Source organism: Diabrotica undecimpunctata, chromosome 1, assembly GCF_040954645.1.
Source record: "Diabrotica undecimpunctata isolate CICGRU chromosome 1, icDiaUnde3, whole genome shotgun sequence".
NCBI classification, from domain to species: domain Eukaryota; kingdom Metazoa; phylum Arthropoda; class Insecta; order Coleoptera; family Chrysomelidae; genus Diabrotica; species Diabrotica undecimpunctata.
In genome coordinates, this window is record NC_092803.1 from 142,637,329 (window position 1) to 142,663,109 (window position 25,781).

Genomic DNA, 25,781 nt, shown 5'->3' on the forward strand with positions numbered 1-25,781 from the left:
AACATTAATATAAGAACACGAGTCTTGAGATGCTATGTATTTTCTACCTTTTTATATGGAGTCGAGGCCTGGACCTTGACTGAGGTAACATCCAAACGATTAGAAGCCTTTGAAATATGGTGCTGCCGCCGCATTCCCAGAATTTTCTATATCCATCATATAAACAACACCGTGATCCAACGTATGAATGAAGATCTGGAAATTATGCGTATCGTGAAAATTAGAAAGATGACTTTTTTAGGGCATGTGATGCGCAATGAGGAGTATCAACTAATTCAACCAATTTTACAAGGCAATATAGAAGGCAAAAGATCTCAAGGGCGCAGAAGCACATCGTGTTTGAAGAACATCAGACAGTGGGCACGAATGACTACCATACATGTAATTAGAGCAGTTGTCAACAAAGTTGTATGGACCAACGTGATTGCCAATATCCACAGAGGATAGGCACCAAAAGAAGAAGAGTAATTAAATTTACTATAAAATGATATGTATTTATATTTTATTATTAATATTTTGTATGAATTTGACACATTTATAATAGGTAAACAACGTATGCTTTGTTAATACGTTAACAGGTGGCGTTAGGAACAAACATTAAATGTATTGCATTTGTTTAAAATATAAATAATAAATAATGAATATACTTTATTACAATGCAAATAATATGATGGGGAAAAATAGAACATGTAGAAGCAAAATATGTCAAGAAGAAGCGGAAAGAAATAATATTTGAGGAAAATATTGACTCTTAAAACATTTTATTTTAACCTTTAAACCTTTTATATTTCTAAAATACATTTGTTTATTTCAGAATAACTAAAAATGACAACAGATGTTCCAGATAGGATTGCAGAAGTTTTTAAGGGTAGTACTATATTCCTAACTGGTGCTACTGGATTAGTGGGCAAAGCGCTCATAGAAAAGATTCTGAAGTTATGTGATGTTAAAAAAATCTATCTTTTAATACGAGATAAGAAAGGAAAGACGCCAAATGAAAGGATAAAAGATATATTTAGTAATCCAGTGAGTATATTAATTGACTTATCTGATATTTTCTCAACTATAAATCAAAGCCTTAATGATATTAGACCGGACGAAACATAAATAATTGTAAATACTGTTCTAAAGCTATTTTCTGGTGGCATTTTAATGCAATAACTATTTTCGTTGGGAATAAGTTTAAAATAAGTTTACTTTTAAATAAACTATAGATGTCTATAGTATTTTTCATTCGATTTTATAAGTCGACGTTGTTCTATCAATTTTAAGATGTTTTCTGTCATCCATTTATTTTTCTTGATTAATTTACTTCTGTAATTATTGTTTGTAGAGATTTAGTTGATTTGAGAACTTGATTTTTAAAATTATTCCATAGTTTCTCTGGATGTTCTAGTTTTTCTTCGATGTTGTTTATTTTATTGTTAAATACTTTTTTTCCGCATTTCGGAAACGCTTACCTACAAGTATTGAGGCTTTACAAGTAAATAGTTGTCTCTTGGGTAGTTTATAATAGGTGCTTGCAATGATTATGTCGTTATCTTTACAAAATTCATACAATCTCTGTCTTCGATCGTTAGGTTGTCCAAAACCATAAGGATCTACAGTTTGACCTCGTCGACCTTCCCCCATTTAGTCGTCTATAATATATAAAATTTCGTATGTATTAAGCTTCTGTAAGATATCTTGGATTTGATCATAGAACTTTTGGACTACATCGTCATATTTTCTATCTGCAATCAAGACATAAATTTGAAGTATATTCGTTTTAAATGGTTGAGTATTTATTTGAAGTAATATGTTTTTCCACAAAGAATCTACGTTCCTGTATTTGGCTATATACCAGATATTAAAAAATTAATTAAAATCCTTTGTAAAAGGTATATATTTAAAAACCCAAACGGGCTATGTTAGACAAAACGTTTTCGGAATACATCATTCCATCATCGGTGTCTAGGAGTACATGAATGTAGCTACTAAATATATGGGTAAAAACCCGTTAACAAATAATTAGTTACATTTGTTCGACATTATATCTTATAAATACTTATGATGTTAAAGTTAGCGTTGGATTAGGTAACATGGCGACATATGACTCCACGTTGAAGTTGCAAGTCCTGAGACGGTGTGTCTACGAGGACTTTATGGAAGCAACTTTTGCTTCCATAAAGTCCCATAATTTTAATTAATTTTTTAATATGTTTTTATCAGAGACTGGTACGAAGTTGGTCACATATTTACTTAGTTCAGATATTACTTATATATACCATTCTTGTAATGAGGGTGTTCTGTGCTATTACCGGAATAATATAATACACTACCGTCCTTTTTACAAGTTCTTGACTCTGGTCATCTTAATTTTTCCTTTCTTGAATTGCATTGTCAAGTTTTCCAGCCGCAAGTAGACTTCTGACATTAAATGTGCATATTCTCAAATTAGATGCTCTTCTTTTTAGGATATCTTAAAAGGTTTATACTGATCAGTATTATAAACCTTAATTCTTTAAAAGATATGAACGGACAAAAACAGTAAATCTACAACAGATAAAAGAAAAAAAGCATTTTTCAAAAGGTCAGTTTCTGTGTGTTGCCGTCTAATTTATTTTGTTTGCAATCTCTAAAGTGTTGTCTTCATTTGTCTCTGCTGGTGTGTGCTGCAAGCTTGCAGAAGCTTTTTCTTTGTCAATATCGCACATTGTATTAGCAGTAGAAGAAGTGAATTTTCAGTATCCATAAAAACATTTGGAAAGTAGAGAAAGTCAAATGTGCTGTTTTCATTACTTATCGAGTTTTCGTGTCAATTAAATTAAATTTTTCTTCTCACCGGATAGGCAGACGTGACTTCATAGTTTCTTAAGTATTATCTACTCCTGTCATACTCAGATCTATGGATATTTAATTCTTAGCTTCTATGAAACTTAGCTTCATTATTGGCATCTTCTTGTTTTTTTTTGTTTTTCCTTTCGATTTCATGCATGAAATACATGTTGTCGAAAATTCAAACCTCAAATATGGGGATTACTGCAACCGTGCTAGGTTAGTGAGATTACTGAGATTGGTCCTGTTAAGTAAACCGTAAAGAAGCTGTTGTAATGGGGGAGAGCCTAATCGCGAATTGTTGCGTGAGTCACGCTCACACCCCATCGCTCACATTTCTGTCCAAAGAGATTGCTCCCGACGGGTCTCGTCATGAACCGCCTTTATTTCACATAACGCTCCCATCATCGTGTAAAAAACATCGTAAAATACAGCTGGTAGTATTTATTTCAGTACTTAGTAATAATTTTTTTGTATTTAAGATCTATCGTACTGTCTTGGAACGAAAACCAGATGTTCAAAAAAAATGTATTCCAATTCCTGGAGACGTTTCACTAGTCAATTTGGGAATATCAGAGGAAAACAGAAAATTGTTAATGGACGAAGTAGATTTCATAATTCACAGCGCTGCAACCGTAAGATTCGATGATTCTTTGAAGTACGCAGTGACAGTCAACACAAGAGGAACAAAATTTATGCTTGACCTTGCCGAAGGTTGTAGTAAATTGAAGGTAAAGTAATAAATTCATGCGTTAACACTAAAAATTTTAGTTGTAATTTTGCAATAAATGTATTTAAGTTAGTTGACTTCGTATACAAATTGCTTTCTAACTAAGGTTATCTTATTAGTATCTCATTTATTATTTTATTACATTTTTAATAGTAGTTTTAAATATATTTTTTAGTTTAAAACAAGCGAAATTATTTGTCATCGAAAATTTATGTACTATTTTTAGACTATACCATATGAAATTAATATACATTTGCGAGCATTTATACTAATTGCTAACCCGATTTTTTCTTTTCGAATGTGTAAACTCATTCAAAATATGTATTTAAAAAACTTATTTGGATTTAAATCTTAGTTAAATAGTTACTTAGTGATTAGAGAAGCTCAAGCAGTTCTTTTCCTCTTAAGAAGTTATGTATATCTACTAAAGACTTTATGTTAGATAAATCCCATTCTCGTATCTCATCTGTTTTCAGATAACTTACTCAGAAATTTCTTAGTTTAAAAATATAATTTAGAGATATCTAATACCTTCAACGTTTCAGTGCGTAATTTTACTGTTTTAACTAATTAATCATTAATTTCTTTTTCTCCATTCCAGGGGAGTGGGATACATTAAGTATGGTTAAAATTTATTACCTGTTTGTTTGCTGCTAAGTCAAATAATGCTTTATGTTATACTGTATGATGCAAATCTATGAAACAAATCCATTATTCCAGAAACAGGCGACTTTTAAAAAATCTTGGAACACCTCAATTTCAATTTTTGAATAACTATCAATTACTATATAATATTCGTTGGACATAACAACAACAGTGTGGGTTTAATGACGTAATCGACGACTTTTTAAACACTGTCGACCTGTCTAAGTAATTGTGTACCTCAGCATTTTAGTATGAGGGAGTCTCGTCCTGTTAGAACCACAAACCATTTCTATTTGGAAATAGCTGATTCAGCTGTAGCATTAAATAATCCTGAAAAAATTTAATATAACGAGGAGCAGTTAAGTTTTCCTCAAAAAAACATGGCTCTAGAATATGATTGTTTATAATGCCGATCCAAACATTCCACTTTTTATAATATGGTGTCCTATATTCCCCATGTGGATTTTCACTTGACCATTATCGAGTTGTCTGGCTGCTTACGTGACCGTTGAACCTAAAAGCTGCTTCATCTGAAAATTGTTCCCTTTCTTCTTCTTCTTCAAGTGCCGTCTCCATCAATGGAGGTTAGCGGTTATGGTGGCAAACGTTTGTCTATCTTCAGCTGTTCTTAAGAGTTCCTCAAATCCCTTTCTATAAAACTTTAATCTCTGTTACATCGTTTACTAATGGTTTCGCAGAATTCTTCTAACGGCTCTTGGAACAGATATACTTCTACCACTACCACTTCTCCGGACATTATTATCTAGTTCGACCTTCCTCGAACTGGTGTGGGGATTTTCTTGACTACAACGTCAAGTTTCTTGGTTTCGGGTATTGATTTTTTACCACTTCTGGAAAGATCTTTAACATAGCCCGTTTCTTTTTTTTTAATTTTGCTAATTGTTGATTGAGAAATTAATTCTCGATTGGGATATCTAGCATTAAATAAATTACGGACTTCTGCCTAATTGCCTACTATATCTCCACAGTCGATCATGAATAAAATATCGATTCATTATGTTTCTGTAAGTTTCATTTTTATTCATGCGGTTATTAATGTTTGCAAAAAAACTCCAAAAGTAAAAATAATTCGTCTATTATATCATTTACTGATTTAAATATTTTGTGAAAATACACTCAGGTGCAAAAAATTCAAACCATGCCTATTTTGTAGAGAGGAATAAAAATTTTTGGAGTCACTTATATATTGGGCATAGATTTAAGGAGAAACATAAGTTGTAAATAAGACACACAATTTATGTGAAAAAATTAATTATTAATAAAAACCTATAGCATTATTTGAAAGCTGTAAAAATTTAAAGTAACTTTGTTGATAAAAAACAGTTATAATAAAATAATGTTTATGTCTCGTATTTCCCAATCTAAATATCTCGTATTTCCTTCTGGAGCCCTTATAATAGCCAACATACATCTTGGCTTTGTGGTAATTAAATTTTGAACATGATGTTGGTTCAATTCGTTCCAGATTGTCTGAAGAGATGCACTAAGCTAAGGAAAGTTGTTTAGGCGGGGTAACCAAACTTTGAATTGGTCTTTCCAGTGTCTGTCATCGATGTTTCATTGGATTGAGGTTAGGGCTGGAAGCTAGCAAATTTATACGGACTATCTCGACTTTTTCTAAGTGTTAACTCACGATTGAAGCACGGTATGGACGCTCGTTATGATCCATAAAAAATAAAATTAAGACCTTCGAATTGCGCAAAATGTACCACATGCTCATCTAACATCCTGTCATTTTTCTTTATCATTTGGCCATTTTATAATCTCAATAGATAAACTCCTTAAAAAATATGTCATTCGTTTAATAATTTCAAGTAGGCTGCTTAGGCTTACATTAAATATGTCTGCTATATCTCTATAAGAAGCCGCTTCGTGTCCACAAAACCACAAAAATATGAGGACATAGTCTGAAGAATCTAATTTTCCAAACCCTCCAGCTTGTCTTAAGTAATACGGCGGACTTCTGAAACGAGTACCAATTTCAAAAGCAACGTGTCGACTCACACGAAAATGTTCTATAAATAATTCCTCACTATATAGCGGAACAGTGTCTTCCAAATAATTTTCGTTTTTAGTTCTTTTATTTATATGAAATATGAAACCAAAGTTGCAATAAAATGCTTCATCACTGCTTGAAGTAAACATTTCACCTTCTTTATGGTTTATTTCGCTTATCTCACTGGAATCTGACATTTTTAATAAATTGTTTTTCACAATTATAATTAATGATAATTATGGTATAAATACCAAATAAATAAATAAAACATAAGGTTATGTATGTTATATTCTGTGGTTATCGGTTATTCGCATTTATGACATTTTGGATTTGCGCATATCTCAAACTATGAATTTAAACACAAGATTTTGTTTACACATGCGTCTGATGATTGCCAAGTTTCCAAGCGCTCGACGAACAAACCTTTATATCACATGCAAATATCTTACGGCTCTTACTTTTATTCAGACGCGATGTCGTTTGTAAATCGTAAAATTTTGATTATTCTGGTCAAGTTTTGAGGTCTAATTTCCGGATTGCATCGCGTTGAATTTCACTACACCCAGCTTTCGACTTCCTCTCTGAAATCTTTATTAGAGTTTTCGGGGTCTAATTTGGTGAGCCCCCCGATCACTTCACTATACTGTTCACTGCACTACTAATCGCCGTCGATGAGAAGTCTCCTGACTTTATGTTTCTCTATATATAGAAGGTCGTTACTAACGTACACAGAAATATTTTATAATAACAATTTTTAGGTGGGCGTATCATTTCTTTTCAATTTGAATTACTCACGAGTTCTTTCTCATGCGTGAAAAACCACGAAATACGTGTAGAAGAATGACGAGACTCGAATTTAAAAGAAATGTCACCGCTTTTGTTTTTTCCATTTTCATTAACTCTACTATAATTATTGTTTTAGTTATTTATTCACGTATCAACAGCTTACGCTTTTCCAAACAACAAAGATGGCATTACATTTGAGAAAGAGTATGCACCTCCAGCGAATCCACATGAAGTTCTAAGTAGTATAAACTGGCTCAAAGAAGATGATTTGACTGATGCTTTAACGAAAAAGTAAGTTTGGGAGCAAGACCATAAACTAATTTGATAAATTTGGCTATTTTAGTTTTAAATTGTATTGAACAATACCCTTAAGAAAGTATCCTAATATTGGTAAATAAAATTAGATCTGCTTTTTTTCTAATACCACCTAATACATGTTTATTTTTTACGATTTCTTTGGGTCCAGTTCCTTTAAATTGATTTGCACTTTTTTAAGAAGTATATAAAATAAAATAGGACATATTTGTACATTTTTTAGTAGGTATATAGTAACGCAATAAATATTTTTAGATTATTAGGCGATATTCCCAACACCTACACCTTTTCAAAAGCTCTATCGGAATCTTTGGTATACGAAAAGGCTAAAAAGTTACCTATTATTATTTGCAGACCTGCTATAGGTAAGTTATGATTTTAAATTCTGTGTAGTATACAATAAAATAAAACATAAAACCCTAACACTTTTTAATTACCACAGAATATCGCCAGGATATGCCTTGCTATACAATAGTTTCCTCAGAAGAGGAAATGTCTATTTCAGAATTCAAGACAATTATTTTTACACTTAAAGAGAATATTCATTGTCTTTTCTGTGTAATAACTTTCATTTAGTCTCTTTGAACCGATTGATTGTTAATATTAAAATAAAAAAAGTGGAATAGGAGGCCGTACTGTAGACTAGCGCGTAGCTTTATACTACGTTTTCTATATTTTTGAAATTTAAATAGTATATTTAAAATTAAATAAAGAAATTTTATTATTATAATTTATTATTTATTTATAATTGTTTTGTTTTAAACAAATTCAATAATAGTTATTTATGTACAAAGGGTATTAAATAGATGTTTATGTTCAGAGGTCGACGATGTTACAAACCCGAGGGCCTCTGGCTCGAGGATTTGTAAGTCGCCCGATCTATACATCGACATATACATCTATTAATACCCGTCGTTCATACAAACTTTTCTATCATACTAGTTCTTTATTGCATCTACAAATAAATATGTTCAAAAAATACAAAAATTCGATTTCATTTCGACAATATATTTACTAGTAGACATTCTATCGTCCATATTATGTGAACATTCACGTCCAAAACCGTAAAAATGCAAGATATTTCTGAGATCTCTAACCAAATTTAAAAAAAAAAAGCGGAAAAAGCAACGCAAAAGTTACTACCACATAAGTCGAGAGATTCTCCCACGACAAGGAATATAAAAAATGACAGCACTGGATAACAGAAAACCGTGTAGAACACATTAGTGAAACTGTGCTACTTGTATACTTTGTCGATCTCGCCGAAACATTTTCTCCGAGTTCCCTGTGGTCCAAATATTCAATGGTAAATAAGACTTTAATCGTAAATAAGAATAATAACATTGCCAATTTGAAATGTTAAATAAAGATGTTTCTAATACGATATCTCTTTGTTTGTATATTTACGCCCGTGCAGCCCATTAAGTACACTTTATGCCCGCGCGGGCATAAAGTACCTACACTATTACGTAGTTAGTAACTAAGCATTAAAAACACAATACTAAACTAGTATGCCATAAAATATTATGTTTGTTATATAACAAATAAATAACGCCACCTGTTAACATATTAACCAAGCATACGTTGTTTACTTATGATACACCTGCGAAATTCAGACCAAATATTAATAACAAATTATAAATAAATATCACTTTATAGTACATTTAATTATTAGAAAACTAAATAAGATGTTTAAAAATTATAATTGTATTTATATAAAATTATTTTAAAACGAAAATTATTATAAAAATTTTAGCAGATGATTCAATGTTGTTATTAATCGAATGACACTTACGACTTTTATTAAATTTTGAGAATAGTTATGAATCGAATATTTTAGTAACAGATATTCTTTTAATTTTTTATTTCTCATTTAATGTCGAATTTGGTTAGTTATTATTCATATAGTTTTTAATTTAAACCTGCTTAGAGTAAATTTATGATAACTAGAAACGAATTAATCGAGAGTAGTGAATCTATGTTAAGTACCGGTATTCTATGACGCTACCCGTGACGCCTTCTCGTGGCGCCAGTTCCGTGACGCTCGCCTCAGCATTTTACTGTAGAAAAAAAGGTATACAGCAATAATATAGAAGCTTTGCTTCAAAAACTAAAGTTTAGGAGTATATAGCATTACCTATTTTACAGGCTAATCAGAAGGACAATTTAAAAAACGAATAACGGAACAAAGAACTAGTGTTTTAGACCTATTACACACCGCTCCTATTCTTGTATTAACCTCTTTGTCATCAGTTGTAGATCTTCATAGTCTTGTGCGATGACTACTTGATCATCCGCGAAATGAAGCGTATATAAGATTATTTCGCCGTTTAATGGTTTACCCATTTCAAAACATAATTTTTCCATTTCTTCAATGCCTCACTCAGGTAGGTTTTGAACAGTGTTGAAGATAGACTGCAGCTTTGTCTTATTCTCTTATTTACCATAAAATTCTCTGAATACCTACTGGTGTTCCGAGACTTTCCGTCTAGACATGATTCTACTTCTTCGCTTTTTCGTTCACATGTTTGTTTTTTAATTCTTATCACCAATCTTCTAAAAATTCTGTGTTGATTGCGATATTCTATTGTTTTTATTTTCTACTTTTTGGAAGGTAAGCCATTTGTGATACGCTCGTTGCTTTATCTGTTTCTGTTGTTCGAGCTTATCACTACATAATATGTTCCTATTTGTTTGTCGCTAAGTTCGCCCTTTTTTTCCGAAGGCTTTTTATACCGCTTCCTTTAGGAATAATACGTGGGGATAAATAGTATCGTTGTCATGGTTTACATATATGTCATAGTTTACATATATGCGCTACCAAGTCTTTGGTCCTGAATTCGTTAAACTTCAGAGACTTCGATGGGCTGGTCATGTAGGAAGAATGAATACCAGAAGATTGCTAAAAAGAGCTCTAGATAGTAAAATGCAGGACGCAAAATCAAAAAGAAGACCACGGAAAAGGTGGGAGGATGAAGTGGCAGCGTACGCGCAAAATTTGCTAGGCGTGAGAACCTGGAGAAGATCGGCGCAGGACCGGCAAGGTTGACGGCATAGTTTGGAGGGGGCCAAGGTTCGATTTGGGCTATAGCGTCATTGGAGAGAGAAGTCTCTTTTCTAATCTGTTCTGATATAGTTCTCGTGTGCTGTCAGCGTCAAGATTGTTTATATTGAATTTTGCTTTCCTCCCAGTTGTTTTGTAGTTTTCGGTTAAGAGGTTACACAGGTCTTGTATTTTCAACAAATCTATTTATTTTGCGTCATTCCATATAAAAGGACAGTACTTTAAGAGTATTCACACCAAATTTGAAGTAAATTCAAGCAATTTTACCGGAGTTATATATATTTGAATAACGCGCGGTGGGTACATACGTTCTCAGCTAAAAAACTTCAAACGCGTTTTCTCGACACATTTTTTTTTAGTGAGGTAGGCAAGATTTCTCGAAAATGAATCTATTAATTTTGCTAAATCTTTGCTCAGTTCATCATTATAGTATTGTTTCGTGATTAAACTAAGGGAATGAAAAAAAAATGAAGTTTGAAGTTTTTAAATAAGTTTTAATAAATTTTTGTCTCATATTTTTTTACATTTTTCACATAGACTCACATCGTTTTTAGAACACTTGTTTGCATAAAACAAGAACGAGTCGACCGATTGAAAATCCCTTTGTTTAATCACGAAACAATACTATAAATATAAACTCTGAAAAGTTTCAGCAAAATCGGTAGATGTGTTCTCGACAAATCGTGCCAACCGCACGGAAACAGTGTTTCGAGAAAAACGTGTTTAAAATTTTTTAACTGAGAGCGCACGCGCACGTACCAACCCGCGGTATTCAAATGTCGAAACTTGGGTAATATTGCTCGAATTTACTTAAAATTTGGTGTGAATACTCTTGAAGTACTAAATTTTAATATGGAATAAAAAAAATACATAAATTTTTTTAAAATACAAGACCTATGTAACCCCTAAAGATTTGATAGTTTTTATGTTTATAGTATTCTATACTATTAATACTCTTCTCTAACAATGACCCAGAAAATAATACAGAGAAAATAAGTTATAAAAAAGATCCTCAAATATTTAAATCAGAAATTGAGGCAGCAATTAAAAAACTAAAATTCAGAAGAGCAGAAGGAGAAGATGAAATAACAGCTGAAACACTCAAAGAAATGGGAGAATTAGGGACGGAAATAATGCTTGGAATTTGCAATGAGATCTGGAATACCGAAAAGTGGCCAAAGGACTGGTAAACTCACGTTTATTCCCATATATAGAAAAAGGTTCACCGATAGACTGCAGTAATTACCGTATAGTAGCATTGATATCACACGCGAGCAAAGTACTTCTAACCATTATCAATGAAAGACTAAAATCAATTTTCTTACCACAAATTACCCAAGAACAATGCGGATTCGTTTCAGGAAGAGGAACAAAAGAACATATTCTTAATATTCGTTAAATTATCGAAAAATCTCGAGAGTTTAACATAAAAACATATTTATACTTTGTTGACTATTTTAAGGCCCGATACCGTAAAATGGGATAAAATGTGGCATATACTTAGAGAAATTAGTACGCCAGAATATCTAATCTATTTATTACACAAACTATAATATGTAAATAATACTGCTAATTTAAGATATTGCTGTGAAGCTATTTTCTTGTGGCATGTTAGAGTAATTACTATTTAAATGGGAATAAGCCACAATTAAGGGTTAAAGTACGTTTATTGACGTTTCAATTTCTACTGCGGAAATCGTTCTCAAAATACAAACATTAGTAAATTGCTTTGTACTAATGTTTGTATTTTGCATTAAAATATATTTTTTAACCAATTTTGGCCATTTAGACTTTTGTACATGAGTTTAACATATTAGCTTCCTCTTTTTAGGGATGTAATAATGATCTCCGGATAAAACATATTTCCAGTGGGATTGTTTGTAACCTAGACTTCTTTATATCATTTAATTTTAACATATCTTTTTCATATCCTTAAAGTAAAAATATGTATAATAGAGTAAATAAAAGTTTTATCATCGACTATTTCTAATGTATAAATTATTTAATTTTCAATTATTACTTGACAGCTGAACTAAATTTAAATATGTTTTTCCATTTTAGTAATTCCAGCATTTAAAGATCCAATACCTGGATGGACAAACAACCTTCAAGGACCTGCTGGTATATTCGTCGGAGCAGGAAAAGGTGTAATCAGAACTGTATATATGGATAGTGACAGTTATGCAAATTTTGCGCCCATAGATTGTACGGTTAGTGCTATTATGATGTACGCTTGGCACTATCTCACCACTAAGTAAGTAAAAAGATTATTTCCATACTTAAGTTGATATAAACAATATATTTAAGTGAGAAGATTTTGTTTTGTAAATTATATCGTATGGCATATTTAATTAAATTAGCTAGTTAGAGAAGAAAAATAGTTAAAATCCGAAATTCGACCCTTTCTTCTGTTTATATTAATTTATACCGTAAATAAGTAAATCCATTGCTGGGTCAGCTCTAGATACAGAAATTTATTACAAAGGAACTTTTACAGATTATGGGAATATATTTCAGCCTAAAAACAAATAAAAATTTTATTATACCCTTTCAACGCACAACGTAAAAATACCCTTTGAGTTTTATAAAACTGAACTCACAGTAATCACAGATAATTTCACTGACCACTGCTCTTGAATACGATCTCTATAAAACTGACAGACGAGTCAGAGCAATATGCAGTTTTTGGAATTCATCTACAATTTACAATCCATAACTACTTCAAACGGCATGTTGTGGTCCAAAAACTATCGATTGTTTTTTTTATATTCTCTGTGCTGTGTAAACGACTTGTTACTAGGTGAAGTTGCCTTTGATCGTTGTCTTTAGAAAAAGTCGCTTGTGGTAGCCGAACGATTGCAGTATCTCGGAAAGTATGTACTCTTTCTAGTATGAACTTTTTTTTCATAACTTTTGTTATCTGTTTACAATGAATTCAAAATATTCTTTATTTTGTATTGCAGAACGTGTAATGTTGTCTGCAGATATCGCTTCTAGCTTTGACCACATTCTGTGTTGTTCGGATACGTAAGCATTCTTGCATCTTCGCTTACGTTACAGATTAGGAATTGGTCAGTGCTGGTTTTCTCGATACGATACGAATAAAACCTAAATGGTCTTTACCTTTTAGTATGTCTAGTCAGAAATTGTATACAGCGTTTTAGTCAACTGGGCCTTATCTAACTGTGCCTTCCATTCCATTTACTATTCGTTTAGCGTTTGTTCTATGATATGGGATCTCACCTGAGGAAGGTAGCTTGAGTCTTTCACATAACATCTGCTTCTCTTTAACTAGGAGGTAAATGGGGGAACGTAACCGCAAACACCTCTAGGGCCATCGTTATAGTCATCCGGTTAGCAATTGTTACTTTTAGAAGGGGCTACTGCGGGGCTCTTGTTATCATTTCTTTGTAATTTTAGTATCTTAGTAACTATCCAGACGGAGGTTTTATGTAGGAGGATTGACTGTACCATTTGTAGGTAGAGTTTTATTTTATTGCTGCTAGGACCTCCTATATCGGGCATAATTTGCTGAAAACTGCCGTTCGTCTTTCCGCCTTCTGGACTACTTTTGTAAGATGTTTTGTGAATTTTAGGCCTAAGTATAAGTATATTCTCTAAGTATTTTGCATAGTTTGTAAGTTTTATTGTATTACTACTAATTTGAAAAGTCAGCTTGGGACTAATTAATAATGCTATGGCTAGATTATTTTTACCATAATCGATATATAGTACTAGTTTATTATGTAGTAAATGTTTATGATGTATTCTTGTCATTCAGTAAAAATAATTGTACTAGTTCTAGAAGAAAACAATAAAAGGAAAGCAATAGAGATACGTCCGGAAAACAATATTGAGAGTATTTTTTTTTTCTATCAATATATTAAAATTGTTGTTCTTTATAGGACTGACCCGTCAGAAAGAATTATTTCGTCCTAAAGTCCATTAAGTTTTCCTTTTATATATTATAACTGTTAATTAAACCCTGCTCTAACTGTTTATAAAACACATATTTTTTTTTACACTATTTTTACACTATTTTTTAAATAATTTTTTTAGTAATATATATTTGAAAAAGTTTTACTTATTATTTTCTTATTTAAGGGATCCTCAGTACATTTACAACCTATGCATGCCTCAAAGTGATTTACAAATCACGTGGAAAGAAGTTCTTGATACAGCTAGAGATGTAATATATACCGAAGTACCGTTTAATTTACTGTTATGGTATCCCGATGGTACGACCACTAAAAGTAGATTATATAACAGAATTAACACAGTTTTATTTCAATTATTACCGGCCCTGATTATCGACTTGATTCTTTTAATAGCAGGACAAAAACCACAGTAAGTTTTTGAATTTTAGATATTAATAGTTTCGATAGACATTTTCAACTTTCGGTAAACTTCCAAGTACTAATATAGCAAAGGTATTAACCCCTCCAGCGGACAAGTGAAATAAAATTACACGAACACACGGGTCAGGCCTGTGAGGCCCAAAATGACAAGTTTTGAAAAAAAAAATAAAAAGAAACAAATTTTCCTAAACTATTATATCCATTGTGTATTTTTATAATAGTAGCGTTTGCTAATTCAAAATAATTGCCACATTTAAGATTTGTTAGAAATAAACAAGCATATTCACCATTTTTCGCATTCGTTATTTTTCCAGCGAAATTTAAGATAATTTTTGTAACTAGGTTTTTATTGTACTTATTTTTTTCAGGTTTAAACTATGTAAATTAAACAGTTTAAATACTTTAACATTTTAAACTTTATTTACTTATATTAATGTGTTTGACAATTTTAAATAGCGTTCTATTCCTAAATTTAATACCCTAGTACAACCAATACCACCTATGCCACTGTGTTATAAGCTGTAACTGACTATAATGGTATTGTCAAGAAGAAATATTTGTAGTGTCTTTGTTAACTCATGTAATAGCGAATACCTAATTTAGAAAATGGGGGTCATACATTTAATTCGTCTTATTATATTCACTTTTAGAATCGTAATAATGTACGTTATTTTTCAATTTAATCAGTAAACCTAAACGAAGAAATTCAATATTATTACTGTAATATGGAACAAATCTCTACTAACCTTTTTTGGATATTAATTACAAATTAAAAAACTTTACATATAAACTTTAAAAAATTATTTTTTAAACAAGATTTGAGCCGCCCAGAATAACAATGGTCCAACTCCACAAAAGTTGAAACTGAGATATTGAAGGTTTTGTGAAATCAGTTATAATTAATTCTAGAAATATCACATATGTACCGTAATTAGATTTTAATTAATATTAGATGTTTAAAATGAAAAAGACAGTCAAGATTTGATTTCACGGACAAAGCGTCTATGTATCTGTTTATACGTATTTCGATTTAATAAGGCTCATCAGAACAGTTATTCATAGGCGTTCTCAACGTAAAAAATCAATCTTTCCTGTCTTTAAGAAGCAACACTAAAATGGCTTCGAAACGGACGCAATAGCGACATCTGATAATATATCCGTAAAATAGTTTCGAAACACAATTCAGATTTCTGCCTTAATCTGAGCCTTCTAAAAATTGCAAGGCAAAGCAGACGTTGATAAAGATGTTAATAGAGACATGGAAAATCTAAAATTTGCATTCCACTACATTTCTCCTCAACTAAGCAGAAATCATTAGCGAATTGGTTTCTTGTACTCATACAGAGTAGATCCGAATAAAATGAAAAAGAAAGTCAAGATTTGATTTCACATACAAAGCGTCTATGTATCTGTTTATACGTATTTCGCCTTAATAAGGCTCATCAGAACAGATATTCATAGGCGTTCTCAACGTGAAAAATAAATCTTTCCTGTCTTTAAGAAGCAACACTAAAATGGCTTCGAAACGGACGCAATAGCGACATCTGATAATAAATCCGTAAAATAGTTTCGAAGCACAATGGTTTCTTCATCTTCATCTATTTTCTTTGAATCATTCTTTAAACTCTCTCTGACAGCATTTGCTTTCCTTTGATGTAGATCTTTCTGTAGTAGTAATCCTTTCTTGAGTTGTTCTTGTCATGTGGATTTGATTTTCAGTTCAAATTCATCACAGAACTTGCAGGTATCTCGGAGGGGCGGTTTGAAGTGCAAGTTAAATTTACTGTTGAAGACGTGGTATTAGTACTTTAATTTCTTCGGTTCCCTATTCTCTGTGGCACATTTTTCTTTATAAAGATCGTATATTTTTTTACTGTAAGATTGCTGTTTAAATATTTTCGATGAGGGTTTTTAAATCTCAAATAGTGACTCTGATATGCAGGAAACATACCGATGTGTTCTACTATGTCTGAGTCATCTAGTTGTCTCGAACTTGATACACCACGCCGTTCTTTACATTCAGATGCTACGGACCAGAAGTAGCACTTCAATACTCTTAGACGTGTGGTCAACGACAGACTTCTACTGCATAATATAGAACGCCAGTTAATAAAGTTTTTCCGTGCGAGTTCTATTCTGGTCGAAATTTCCTCGTCATTTACTAGGCCATAGAGATATAGATTCTGTTCAACATAATTTCCAAGTTTCCAAAACTCCTCAAATATTGTGTTTCTCTTAGTTTCTGTAAACAAAGTTGAACACTTTTTGGTACAACCACAATCTGGGTTATTAAACTGCTTTTCGGGTACTTTCATTCCATTATTGGCAAAATACTCTTTCCCACTATTTCTACTTTTCTTTTTTTGTATTTTCCATTCTTTTTCTTTTCTAAATTCGTTTCGTTTTCTAAATGTGGCAGAAGTACCTTGATTTACGACGGCTTGGGGGCTATGAACAGCCCCTGGAATGTCAGCTTGGGCACTCGTTGATAGTGTTGGTTGTGGTACTAGACCAGGAGTGATAAAAATCGGATTTGCACTGAGTTCCATCAGCAGTTGTTCATTACTAAGGCTCTCATCACAGTCTAAAACAATAACACAATGTTTTAGTGCAATTAAAAAGAAAAATATCTTAAATAATGTTATTTAATTAATTGAGACCTAAACTACGCAAAGATAACCTTTATTAGGTACTCTTAATTAAATAACTAAAATGTTAATTGCAATTTGATCGGTACTAATTTTTTGCTTAAAATATCATTACTTTTAGATTATGTTAAGTTATGAGTACACACCGGATAAATATTCATTATTCTTGTCTGAACTCGGAAGATATTCTGATCCAGAATCACTATAATCCTCATTGTCGTCGGAATTCATAACGAAAACTTACATTCTTTAATAAAAATAAATGCAAGTTAAAAACACGTTCCCCGAAGTGGTGTGTTAATTCAGAGTGATAATGGTCCAACTCCGGATTTGTACCGTTATTATACTGACACTTAAACTTAGACCACTTTTAAACTGAAATATTTTGATTTTGTATGACGGTTTCGCTACAAGTGGTGCCATCTCTGCTTCAGTAGATATAATTAGGAGTTGGGCCAATTTTTTTTCTGAAAGATACTTATAAAGCGAAGCCTTCTGTACACAAAACGCGAATTTAAAAAAATATGGAGTTGGACCAATATTATTCTGGGTACCTCATTTTTTACTTAACAGGTTTACGGTGGCAATAAATTAAGTAATATTCCCAAGTCCTCATATCTAGTCAAAGACCGTCCACGAATAGATTTCTAACGAAGTTCTTCCACTATTTTATCTCTTATGCGTTTGAGAGTACTAAAAGATGAAGTTAAGGAGGGTAAAATATGTGAAAAATTTGTGGTTTCCTGGTGAACTTTTCGTGAAAATTGAATTTTTTTTGGAATTAAAATTTTCTTTTGTAAACAAACTTTCTCCCTTATGCCATTTTACGAACCAAAAGGAGTATTGATTTTATTTTAAAGAAATTTTGGCATGTGGACTACTGGTACTCTAAGTATCTTAATTATGACCTAAACGTGTAATGTTTTAAAGTCAGTGCCAATTTTAGCTTAGAAAAGTTGCGGAAGTTTGGAAAAATTCGATTTTCAGAAAAACTCAATCTGTTTTAACTCTAAATTTTCCTTTTTTTGCTTGATTAAACATGATTAAATCATGCTTAATAGCAAGATAAATATCTATTTGCCACTATTTGTACGAGTACCGTTGCACAAGTTTCGCTCAGATTTTTTTATTTAACTTTTGCATCTGTTTTCACTTCTTTTGTACAGTCTTCTATAGAATCTAAACCGCTTAAAAAACAGGATAAATATAATTGAGAAATATAGTATTTTACTTAATTTTTCGTCAGAAAATATCAGATTCTACAATAAATTATAAATAGTAAACAAATAGTACAAAAATTAAAAACAAATCTTAAAATTTTTGATGAATTACCTGTTTATTTATATAATTCAAATCAAGGACATTCTGGTATTTTTGTTGATATCATTTTTTTCTTTTTCTTTGCTATGTCACTGTCAGAATCGCTGCTACTACGTTTTTAAAATTTAAGTCAGATGTTAGTGCTGTCTTCTAAGACTTTCTTCTGGCAGTACTATAATCCTCTTCAGAAAAAAATATTTGTTCATTAATATAGATAAACTTTTCAACATAAGTGGACTAGATGGACTAGAAGATCCATATACATTTTTTATCTTTTATCATAAGTTGGTTATGTAGTATGTATATAGTTACTGTTACGTATATGTCCAATGTCGGACCATATTTGGTCCAGTATGGATGTCCAAGTACATCTGAGTATGAACGTCCAAATAACGACCATATTTATTCCATCCGAAGTACTTCCAACATCGTACGTCTCGTACGACATTTTGGACGCCCAGAAGACGTCCGTTATTAAGGAACAAGTTACATAATTACTTATAATATACAAATCAGCTACATATTAAACTAAAAAAATACACATGAATCAATTTAAGTTGATTCAAGTTTTGATATAAATAAAGTATATTACAGATTTCTTAAATTTTTACCAGTCATCATCATCATCATTTTGGCTTTACAACCCTGTGTGGGTCCTACCTAGCCTCCCCAAGAATTTTTTTCCAGTCGTCCCTATCCATCGCCTTCCTCCGTCAAGCACGTATTTTCATTTTTACCAGTCTATGTTTTGAAATCTAATTTCTGGTACACGTGTATACCCAGATATTTGATATAATATGTACTAAAGACAAATCCTGTTCCAGTATCTGAATATCTTTTGCAGTCATGGTATTCATCTTGGTTCCGAAATATATGAAATTTCTTTTTTCTTGAATTATTTTTAGTTAGTTCAAAGCGAACAATATTTTAGCTTCCTTTATAGTATCATTTGCAATATCCAGAAGAGACGATTCTAAGATCAATAAATGACTGTCATCCAAAAAGATAAAATATTCATTGCTAGAATATATATATATATATATATATATATATATATATATATATATATATATATATATATGTAAAAAACAAATAACAAAAGCCGACGATAGTATTCTATTACTATCATTTAAATAGCATTTTATTTCTAAATGGAATATATTTCTAAAATCATTAAAATTGTGTGATCTAAATGATTGTAGAATGCATTTATCAAATACAAAAATACTCCCAGTGAAAGATCTCCACGAGCTCTTTTCATAACGAGCAAAAATATTTATTATATCATTGTAAATATCAGTCAGTCAGTTCATGCTTTGTGAAGATAAATAAATTTTGAGACAGGAAAGACATCCGATGGGAACGTGTTACTAAACAAATAACACACTTGTGGTGCTGGATTTGACGGATATATTTTTTTAATATTTGATATTTCATTGTATTCCTTCTTTATATTTTTTATTAAAATAATTACTTTTATAATAATTAGTGTTTTTTAACCCTTCAGTACACGCGCTCTATTTTCTTACGTGACTACATGCGTGGATTACATTAGTAATCCATACGTGTTCGAGCTCTGGAAAAGCAATATTATTTGAAAATAGTGTTATTGTTTTAATGAGGTTTTAATAATACTACTGCAATCTATAATTGGCTTTATTTTATAAATAAAATGTACAATAAATTAAAAAAAAAAATTAAAAAAAAAACAAACACTATAAATCAAAGTTACCTATAACCAAACGTAACAAACCAAACTAGGTTCTATAATATCCTAAATATAACATCTTAATCTGATTCAAACTGCATGTTCTGTTTTATCTCAGCACAATGTACACATATTTGCTTTAAATGTCCTGGGCAAGTCCACTGATCACAGCTGCTGCACCATTTTCTTGTGCTCTTATTCCTTGCTCATCCACAAATATGACAACGCCCAAGGACCGAAGATCGAGTCAGAACTTCTTTAGGTGTTTCCTTATTTATTTTTAAAAGAAATTTAATTTTTTATTTTATTTCTGTTGATGTGTGAGTGTTGTCTAGTCGCCTTAACATCAGTGGTTTTCTTAACTCAAACGAAATGTCCTGAAGAAAAATGCTTCTTGTGAGTGATGCAATGACGTTATTAGTCTTATACAGGGAAAATACAATAATTCCTGATATATTTAATAAATCAAAGAACACGGTGAGTGACCAACGCCGAAAGTTTCGGAAAACATCATATTGTGCACACAACTGGTCAACCAGATCCACACCGAATTTTGTTTTGTTGTAATCCGTTATTATTTCGGGTTTGTTTTTGTTTTCTGTTTCAAGATTAATACTGTCATCATGGTGCATGGTTGAAATAGCTAATACGGCCTTATTTTTTTTTGGAACGTACGTTACCAAGGCACATTTTTCTTGGAAGAATCCGAATAGTGAAGAATGTATGTCTCTATTTTTAGACGTTATAAATTCTTGTGGTTGCTTCCTCTTATTTTTACGAATTGTACCAACAATAGTTAATCGCTTTTGAAGCAAGTCTATGGCCAAAGGTATACTGGTAAACCAGTTAGATGTAACTAAAACAAAAGTAGAATGTTAGTTGGTAACTAAAACAAAAATAAAAAATAAATATTTGTTACTCTTTTTCACGCAGAAAACTTACTTTAACCGCCAAATACAAAATATGTATAATTTTTAGTTTAGGGTTACGTATTATACACGCGTAGTACAATGGTAACAGAACACAATCTATTTCTTACACCTAGACACATCAAGCGACAGTTGCATACTAAAACAGTTCCGTACACTATGCCCCGAACATATAAGGAGATAGGTAACTTTATAATATACAGTATAGTGCGAATAGCAATATTATAAAATTCAATGGATTACGTATGTAATCCGCGCTTGTCCCTGTATGTAATCCCTTGTCCCATGTAATCCCTCCTACTGGAGGGTTAAATATTGTATTTATTAATAATGCGTTATCTAAATCTAAAAATTTTACATGGAAAAGCAATATTTCGTTTAATAATAAACTTATTGTAAAATTTACTTAAAACTATACAATTTGTTGAAAATGTCCATTCAAGTTTAAACAGAAAATATCAGTTTTCTGATAAGTACCTAGTAGATATTATTATATATATATATATATATATATATATATATATATATATATATATATATATATATATATATACAGGGTGGTCCTTAAGTAATTGTACAAAAAAAAAACAGTAGATTATACACTTTAAAATATTACGATTTAAGCCAAATTGCTTTAATAAAATGTTAATATTAAGAAAGATACCGGGTGTTAAAGTGCAAAATTAAAATTTTATTTTTCACTATAACTTTCATGTTTGTAAACATTTATGTATAAAAATTTACAACTGGGTACTTTTAAATATGACAAATTATAATTTGCTCTATCCTTTGATGTAACTGATAGAGGGCGCCACTTATGCCACATATGCGGTATAAATTTGCACTTAACTTTTTTGCTTTTTAAGTTACCTGTATTTGGGATAAAAAATATTAAAGATATATTATTTTAACAAAAAAAAGGTATACTTGTTAATAACTTCGAGATAATCGTATTTTAAAAATCAGCTGCATAATTCTGATCTAAGGCAATTACTCCAGGCAACGAAGAAAAAATAGACAAAAACATTAATACTTCTGAATTTTGGTATAAAATACCTTTAACTAAAGTCAATAGTTAACGAAATATTAAATAAAATAAATATATCAGCAGGATACTTAATAATGGGATTTGACAAAATAACAAAATAATAGGATTTTACATCAAACGTTTTACGTTTTATGTTAAATTAAAGTAATAATCAAAACATTTTGTTTACAAACAAAATTAAGAAATAGTTAAACTAAATAACATTACTTTTTGTCAAAGTAAGTGTTCGATATGTCCACCATTTTCTTTAATTCATTTGTCAATATATTCCATAAAAGATCGTCTCATATTAAATAGCATCATTGGTTCTAAAGAAACTGCTGCAGTATTTATTTCTTCCCATAGTTGGTTGCGAATGTTTATGGGATTCTTATAGACACGTTGTTTTAATGCGCCCCATACACCAAAATCAAGCGGATTAAATTCGGGGCTACGTGGTGGCTATAATGTATAATGGATAAATACATTATTTTGGACACATATCCAAATCTTATGGCATTTTATGGAACTACATCTTATTTGCCACATAAGTTAAATAATGTATTAAACTGTGATGTATCTCGTTCATTGGTTACTTATATACACACGGAATAACCTATCGATGACATTATATATTATGATTACGTTACAGCTTACGAGTAACTATAATTACATCTCGAACAAATGGACTATTATGATTTACTAACGAACTAATATTATGCTGAACTAAATTGCCTGTGTGTTTACTATATGTATAACAATATCGGTTATTAGGACAACGGTGATGTTTTTGTAAAAATGCGAGTCTTTCAGGTTAGATTTGTAGCAAAAGTATTATAAAATAGGACACATATTATGTGTTATTCAATACCTGTGCTCTAGTTTCTATTTGTCCTAAAAAAATGGGTGAACAATTTACATAATGAACAGTAAGTATGTTTTTCGGATTTTTTATGAATTAAATAATTATATCAATATCTCACCACATTGCCAAGGAATATGACTAGCACGACCAATCCAACGTTCAGAAAAGTTTTATTTAAGTATGTTCTAACTGCCTTCTCTCTAGAATGTTGTGGTGTACCATCTTGCATAAACCACATATTTTGGGTTTTTAGCATTTTACAGTAGAAAAAAAGTAATACAACGCCATTGTAGAAACTTAAGAAGCGATAGCAAAGGGAAAATGTAAACATGATGACGGCCAACGCCTGAATACGGACACGGCACCTAAAGAAGAAGATGAAATATCTTTTCTCCAATAAGACATTTAGTACCCATAACAAAGCATTTTTTGATGTTACATTATCATCTTTGAGTTGTTTTAATAAGAATAAACTATGAATTATGCTTATCTACAGGTATTCAGTGCTTTACCGCACAAATATCAAACTAAGATTACTAACAAATATACCTTTTCTTTGTAAAAATAATGTATCTTTAATATTTTTTAACACAAATAGAGCTAACTTAAAGAGCAAAAAAGTAAAGCGCAAATTTATGCTACACATGTGGCATATGTGGCGCCCATATAAGTATAAAATTATAATTTATCCTACTCAAAATCATCCAACTGTACATTTTTGTCCAAAAATATTTACAAACGTAAAAGTTATAGCGAAAAATAAAATTTTAAATTTCCACTTTAACACCCTGTATCTTTCTTAATCTCAACATTTTATTAAAGCAAGTTGGCTTGAATCGTAATATTTTAAAGTGCAGAATCTACGGTTTCTGTTTGTACAATTACTTAAGGACCACCCTGTATATTATATATATATATATATATATATATATATATATATATATATATATATATATATATATATATATATATATTCCATTTATTTTTTAGATTTTTAGCAATTCAAAATAGAATTTTAAAAGGAATGGAAATGTATGAATTTTACATAACCAGAAAATGGAATTTTGAAACTACGAGTTTGGAACAAATAAGAACTGGATTAAATGTAACTGAAAAAGAAAATTATCAAGTTCAGTCTGACGAAAAAGACGTGAGAAAATTTTTAAGGGACTGTATGTTTTATCTAAGAAGGCACTTCTTTAATGAAACGGACGATATGTTACCAGCGGCTAAAAGAAATATGAAGATGTAAGTACAGAATGTTTTTTAAAACTATTTTCAAAAGAATGTTTATAAAATAAATATTTTATTTATTTTAATTTAGTTGCCTAGTTCTAGTTCTCCTTTTAGAGTTATAGTTGTTTTAATATACGTGTAAAATAATAAATTTCATGCACTGCCCTATATTGGTGGTGTATTGTAGTTATATGTTTAATATGTTGCTGTGTGTTTTAGGGCGTCTGCTTCATAAGTACTTCTCATGTTCCAGGAACCTATCCGGATTGTATAATAATGTAAATTTTAAATAATAATAGATTTTATCTTAATCATTGTCAAGAATCAAAGTCAAATATGATTAGGCGAATGAAACCATAGGTTTCGCAGTCAATATCCCAAGCACACACACCTATCCGGATTGTACTTGAATGACATTTATTTTTTCTTATTGTCATGGTTTCCTCTATTGATAATCTCTCCATGTCCTCGTTCATTGCCATATTTCCGTCATGCTTTGATCCATTCCTTCTGATCGGCTCTAGTTTGCTGGTGGGTCTAGTTCTCCTTTTGTTCGGTTTCATCTCCATACTCTGCTATCTATTGTAAACTTTAGAAACCCTCTTTTTACTCTTTTACCTTTTCTTTGAGCCTCTTGTGCTTTTTTCTTTATTTCCTTTGCATTCTTTTCTCAGTTATTATTAAGTTATCGTTTATGTAAGTATTTTCTTCTTTAAAGTCTTCTTCTTTTCTTTTTGGTTTTCTAGCTGCATCAGACCTCCTATCTGAATCTGATTTAATACCTACGTGTATATGTAAGGTTTTCTCTATTATTTTTCCCTTGGCCGATTTTAGCGCGCCCGGCTCATTAGCGTGTATATCCAAACCTGTTACGATCACGTTATCCTTTTTCTTCTCTTTCTCTAGGTACCCAAGTCTGGCAGTTAATTCTTGAACTTCCTTCTTTGTCTGTTTACTTTCCTTTCTAATAGCTTCTTTTCCTTTCTTTAGCTTCTGATTTTCTGCTCTTAATTCTTTTAATTCTTCTGCATAAACTCTTTTAATAACCTTCACATCTAGGGCCAACTGTTTTAGTATCTCCATCATCTCCATTTCGACTTCACTCTTCTTTATTGGCGTTCTATCTACCTTTCTACTTCTCTTAAAGACCTTCCCACCCTCCTCATCTCATCCATTTATGCTATCCATTTTTGTTACGCTGCAGTATCTTCGCAGGCATTCCATCTCTGTTTGCTACTATCTTATTGCTGTTTTTCTTGTTTACAATCCAATTTTCAACTCCATATGTCATATTACTTCGCACTAATGTTTTATAA

General features: G+C 31.2%; 1 protein-coding gene across 2 annotated transcripts in view; it reads left to right on the forward strand.

Moving 5' to 3' along the window:
• Window positions 1–25,781, forward strand: part of LOC140432325 (putative fatty acyl-CoA reductase CG5065) — an 81,864-nt gene that overhangs the window by 50,601 nt on the left and 5,482 nt on the right. For both annotated transcript variants that reach the window (XM_072520155.1, XM_072520156.1), the window contains exons 2-8: window positions 815–1,026; window positions 3,300–3,548; window positions 7,132–7,286; window positions 7,566–7,675; window positions 12,436–12,628; window positions 14,479–14,721; window positions 24,220–24,477. In XM_072520155.1, the coding sequence (XP_072376256.1) occupies window positions 826–1,026; window positions 3,300–3,548; window positions 7,132–7,286; window positions 7,566–7,675; window positions 12,436–12,628; window positions 14,479–14,721; window positions 24,220–24,477 (1,409 nt within the window). In that variant the 5' untranslated portion in view covers window positions 815–825. The remainder of the gene's footprint in view (window positions 1–814; window positions 1,027–3,299; window positions 3,549–7,131; window positions 7,287–7,565; window positions 7,676–12,435; window positions 12,629–14,478; window positions 14,722–24,219; window positions 24,478–25,781) is intronic.